Source organism: Anneissia japonica, unplaced genomic scaffold (genome assembly GCF_011630105.1).
Source record: "Anneissia japonica isolate Jap-2015-1 unplaced genomic scaffold, ASM1163010v1 scaffold281_len866295_cov195, whole genome shotgun sequence".
In the NCBI taxonomy this organism is placed as follows: Eukaryota; Metazoa; Echinodermata; class Crinoidea; order Comatulida; family Comatulidae; genus Anneissia; species Anneissia japonica.
Genome location: NW_022728190.1, coordinates 559,091 through 565,055, shown reverse-complemented (window position 1 = coordinate 565,055; position 5,965 = coordinate 559,091). Strand labels below are relative to the sequence as shown.

Below are 5,965 nucleotides of genomic sequence, written 5' to 3'. Positions count from 1 at the left end.
AGGACTGCATTCGTTGAGAGCTATGCTACACCTGTCTCTTATACACATCTAGATGTGTATAAGAGACAGAAATAGCACTTATTAGGCTAGGTCACCTAGGCTGACCTTCTTTAAAAATGAACATCATTTCACTGTTCCAATCCAGGCCTAGGCTATGATTATATGTATTGTTGTTTTTTGAGCCACTGAACTCCACGTAAAAGAAGCAATACCTCACGTTGCACGCACTTAGCTGGCTTTATATGAACAAATTTACCAGTAAAAATATTTCAATTGGGAGAACACGGGGGGTGGTGGTGGGCTCATACTAGAGAAACTACGGTAATGAGAGAGATCATAAAGCAGGAAACAAAGTAAGCAATCATTAGAGTAATGTCGGCCTTGATGACCTATATAATATGAGACTGACATAATGTTATCCTTATCACTGTTGTCACTGCTGTATGTGCTGTCTCTCTGTCGTGCCGCCGTCATTGAAATCATCATCATTATTATGCAACTGTAGTCAAGATCTGATGGCACTACAGAAATTTTCTACAGAAAACAAAAGCTTTTGTTCTGGTCAGTTGTCAGCCACTGTATCTAGTGCTGGACCTAAAATCCATAAATTATGCCTTCTTCAACACCAACTGCACTGTTATTTAATCTTAAGAAAAACTTTTACTCAAGCCTATAGTTTGTTTGGTTTGTAAATATGCCAAAAACCAAGTTGAAATTTATGGGAAAAAAAACAAGACAATTTACCAAGCACGAGAAACTGTCACCTGATATGATTTGTTTAGCATCACTGCATTCCTTCTCCAATTTCTGCAAAAAGAAAATGATAGAATGGAATCTCGAGCAGTGGCATATCTAGGATTCTTAAAATGGGGGTAAGGTGATGATGGGGTGAGAAGGTGAAGTTCGGGGAGCTTAATGATTAAGTGATGGGCACTAGCTTGCTGGGGGAGGGGGTGTGGGCATGTGCTTATTATGACAGCATTGGTCTCAAGTTGGGTAGAATGAGCTTTCATTAAATATACATTTAACTATATTTTGCTTCACATGGTTATATCCATAGTCAGCTTACTTCAGTGAGATAATTAATAATACAGTAGTAAAAACCATCCATCAATACCATAATCTTCATCATCATTAATTTTATACTTACATAGAATTTTTCAATGTTCGTTTCCTGGGAAGATAACAAAGAGAAATACTTGTGGCGGTTAGGTACAGAAATTTAAAAAAAAAAATTATGTTACAACTCTTGGACCAAGAACTAAAATATCTCATACAAAAATGTTTTATCACACCTACTGTAAAAACAATGTTCATTAACAAGATTTCATACCCGAATTTCAGGACCTATGTTATCTTCCCATTTCAACCACTGATAGAAGACTCCATTTTCTGATGCGCTGCAGTGGAGGGAAACACTCTGCCCTTCAATCAGCGTAACATTTTTTGCTGGCTGTATACGGACAGATAACTTCGTTCTTTCATCTTGGAAAATAAGAAAAAATATAATATAACTTGTTATTTATAATGAAATGGTTTATTTTTAGTGGCGGATCAGGAAATGGCCACTACTACAGATACAAAAATGTATACAAACCTAGAAAATATAACAAATATAAAAAAAATATGGAAAAAAGATATGGAAATATTTCGGTACATGACATTCAACCTTGACCTAAAGTTCATGCCCACTGAATATGATTGAGGAATGACAACTGGTTAGGATGATATGATCGATAATGTAAAACACGCATAATTGCACGTAGATGACGTCACGCATATCTGAGCACATTGAAAAAATTATTGTAACTATTCCAGGCCAAGCCAAATGTTTGTTGAAGTGCGCTTGTTCGTAGTTCTTGGCAAATTTAAGATATTGTGTTAACAGAAATTGACAGAAAGGTAGAATAAAAAAAAGAAGATAATGATGATCTCTGACAATAACAAGAGGTGATCCGCTCGTGAAGCAGTTGCACCAAATATTGATTCAAAGTAAAACAATTATTCTTATTAGTTTTAAAACAAGAAATTTAAAATCAAAACTTTTTTCAAATACGATTATCATTAAAAAAAAACAAAGTACACAAAATATTTTGTATTGGCAAAACTTAAATTACTCACAATAACTCACACGAATTTCTTGTTCACTTGAGCCAGCACAGTTGTACACAAAACAACGGTAGACGCCTTCATCAGCTGCAGTAGCACTATCGACTGTGTATTTCAATACTGGGGAGACCTGGAATGTACAATTCTTTTTTTACAATACACTGGTTTTGCTCTTATATTATTTAATTAAGTTTTTTGTGGAAGCATGCGGTGTAATGCGTAAGGTGTTGGGCTTTCAATCAGGTCAGGGGTTCGAGACCAATGCTTCTCACACTTCTTGCATCCTTAAAGCCAACTCAGACAGCTTCGTACGACGCAGCCTGACGCGATTTGTTGTTGCGTTGGGTCTGTGTGAGTTAAACGCAGACGCGCTGGTCTCACGACGGCTTAAGACTGTCCCCGGCGATAAATCGGGTCGGGCTGCGTCAGCCGACGCTGTCTGAGTTGGCCTTTAGGCAAGATACTTTATCTGCATTTGCCTCTCTTCAGATGAGTACCTAGTAGGAGGTGAATGTCAGAATTGAATTACTAGTGATGATTACACGCATGTGGTGGAGGTTGCATCTTATGTATGATTGATTCTGTATCCAATGACAGGGAGAAAAGCACCTTTAGCAATGTGCACTATATAAATACACTAAATAAAAAGATAATAAAAAGTTTGTCTATAAAAAATGCGATAATTCAAAGTGAACTCTAAAGAAATCAGGACATCCTTACACAAGGGGTTACCACAGCATTCTGGTCCATCAATTGAGAGCAAACTGACATGATAGGCCCTTTAGGTAGTACAAGGTTGAAGAAGTGAGTTGTACAAGTGCTTTATGTCTGGTAAGGAAAAGGCACTATATAAAGACTCGTTACCAACATTATCGTGCCTGAAAAACAAGAATTTTTTTAAGCCTGATAATCAGTAGCAGATCCAGAAATTTGAAACAGAGGGGCCCAGGGAAGAAATTTCACAAATGGAGGATCTACACCATCTCAGCTCCATAGTTGGGGCACCTCTAGATGGGCGAAAATGGCACTCTCAGACTTCAGTTTGAATATAATTTTCCTTTTTTAATTAATTTTGAAAAATTGAGGAAGGGGAGATGTGTGAGCGGTTGGGTCCCCCTTGAATCTACCACTGATAATGGATTGACTTATAATTTTTATTTACCATGTCTTTGACTTTCCAGTCCAAATTGTTGTCTTTAAACCATCTAACGCTTAAAACATTTGCTTCCAGATTGATTGGTGTGCAATCCATGGTAAATTGTTGACCAGTGTACACAACAAGCAAACGATGTTTTCTTAATAACAAAGGTTTCCCTATGGAATTATTTGCAGAGCAACCTGTAAATTCAAATACAATAAATCATTACTGTAGTTTAGATGTGTATAAGAGACATATCTGAGACTGACATAATGTTATCCTTATCACTGTTGTCACTGCTGTATGTGCTGTCTCTCTGTCGTGCCGCCGTCATTGAAATCATCATCATTATTATGCAACTGTAGTCAAGATCTGATGGCACTACAGACAGCTGGTGGAGGTAGTTTGGCATTTAGAGGGTCGAGACCAGCTTAGACCTACCATAGTTGGGGAAGAGGTACAAAATTTTATGATTATGGCACCTCTAGATGGCCTGAAATGGCATACTTGAATATGATAATAACTGGCTTTTCCTAGCAGTAGCTGGAAAGCCATTGTTTTTGTTCAGTTATTTTTTTTCTTTTTTCTTCCATATCGTTCTCCCTATCTTTTTGCACTGGGTTTTTCCGCCCGGCACTTTGGCCAGTTTCCATGCTTTGTTGAAGCATAGACAATATCAAGGATGTGTCTCCTAATACTTACTGTAGTGTCAATCTAGGGTGGGGTGTGCATGTGAGGACCAATTAAAAGGACTTAAGGGCAAACACTCTACACCAGATATTTCAAAAGCGGATCACCTGATCTGGTTGAAACTTACAGGAAAGTTTAACTAAGTTACAAGGAAGAATTTATTATGTGTTGGGGATGATCCAGTTTAGGGTGTAAATTTGAGGATCATTAAAATTTTTGAGATCCAAGACCTAAATATCTTTAAAAGATCAATGGATCTAAATGAAACTTTCTATAATAGTTTGTCCAGGTCTAATAAAGAAATTATTATATTTTTGTGACAATCCGGAGTAGTGTGTGGATATGAGGACCATTCAAAGGAAAACGTCCCAGACCAGATATTTAAAAAATGGGTCAACTGATCTAAATGAAACTTTCGGAAAAGTTTAACCAAGTTACAAGGAAGAAATTATTTTGTGTTAGGGACGATCCACATTAGGGTGTAAATTTGAGGGTCATTTATATTGCTCAAGTCCAAGTTATAAATGAATAAAAATGAAACTTTGCAGAATAGTTTTTCTTGGTCCAATGAAGAAATGATCAAATTTTGGTGACGATCCAATGTAGGGTGAGGATATGAGGACCATTTAAAAGATTTTTTTGAATAATTGTTTAAATTATATAAACGCAATTTGCGTTTTCTAAAGCGTTTAAACCAGCTGCAGCCAGATTAAACTCAAAACTACCGTGACATGCATGAACAATTTTTGCTTTTAGTCACTGAATAACTATGAACGAAAAATGCACTGGCCTATACAAGGTCGGCTCATATAGCGCACAATGGTTATGAATTTTGATTTACCTCGCTATTACCATTGCAGCAATAGTTTGAGTTTCACTATCATCGCAGTATTTATTTTTTTAATTCACAATTCTTTTTAGTATATTGGTTTTCCATGTTTCTTTTTTACTTTATACTTGTTAACAACTTTTGTTGTTGCAATTTCAAATTCATTTCTCATTATAGCAATGAGGAAAAGCCCTATGTTCTGTTTTACAAACAGACATAGTAAGACTAGATTTCTTTTCTTTTTTCATTTCTTATGTAATCTTGAAAAATTTATGGGGGAGGGGCCCAGGGCAGCTGGCATGTGTCAACATGTAAAAATCAAGAGTCATTTCTGCCTATACCTCCTGAAACTTCAACAGAGAAATTTGCCGCACAACTTCCGAACACCTTGTCCTTTCCATAACAAGTATAGTGCCCTCTATCATCAGGAACTGCTCTCCTAATTAACAGTTCTCTGCCGTGCATGAGTATAGCACCATTTTTATACCAAGAATACTTCAACGTTCTGTCACTCGTTACTGGACATGTAAGATGGATGTCAGCTCCAACAGTTAAGTTTTTGGTTGATTCATATTCAACCAATCCTGAAACAAAAAAGTAATCATATAATATTATTTAAACATACACAATACATTTAACACTGGTGGGCAAAGAGCAGTCTGCGGCTACATACTGAGAAGCTTCAATTTTGTTGCAGTCCGTCCACTCCTACCATCTTTGGTTAGAAAGAGGCTTGTTAATTGTTATGGGCCAACATTTGTAAAAATAATTACATTAAAACCAAACATAAAACAATAAGGAGTGTTTTTGTAAGTGCATTGAAAACATAAAGTTTTCACTGCAAGTTTGCTTGCAGAACACAAAGTAAAGAATTCAGTTTGTCTATCATATAAAGGGGTTAAACGTGGATTATTGCCTGTCTTGTTAAAACCTCAATGAACTTCGATATCAAGCTACGATTATCATTTATGATTACCATATTAATCATTATAATCATATAAATTCAGGGGTGGATTTAGGGGGAGCATTCTGGTCCTGGTTCCCCCTTTTTAAAGTAAAAAAAAAAAAAATTAAAAAAAGAAAGAAAGAAAATAAAAATTGATAGCCTAAAAGGCTTCATAAGTTATTTTAGGGCGTCTAGAAAACAAAAATTTCGCAGGGCATTCCCTTCGGACCTTCTAAGTAGTGTTATCTTGATC

General features: G+C 36.3%; 1 protein-coding gene across 8 annotated transcripts in view; it reads right to left on the bottom strand.

Annotated features, from left to right (window-relative positions):
- Positions 1-5,965, bottom strand: part of LOC117114009 (fibroblast growth factor receptor-like) — a 21,448-nt gene that overhangs the window by 10,225 nt on the left and 5,258 nt on the right. For all 8 annotated transcript variants that reach the window (XM_033257529.1, XM_033257530.1, XM_033257528.1 and 5 more), the window contains 6 exons: positions 5,108-5,350; positions 3,272-3,447; positions 2,122-2,239; positions 1,334-1,485; positions 1,151-1,174; positions 745-807 (listed from right to left, as the gene is read on the bottom strand). In XM_033257529.1, the coding sequence (XP_033113420.1) occupies positions 745-807; positions 1,151-1,174; positions 1,334-1,485; positions 2,122-2,239; positions 3,272-3,447; positions 5,108-5,350 (776 nt within the window). The remainder of the gene's footprint in view (positions 1-744; positions 808-1,150; positions 1,175-1,333; positions 1,486-2,121; positions 2,240-3,271; positions 3,448-5,107; positions 5,351-5,965) is intronic.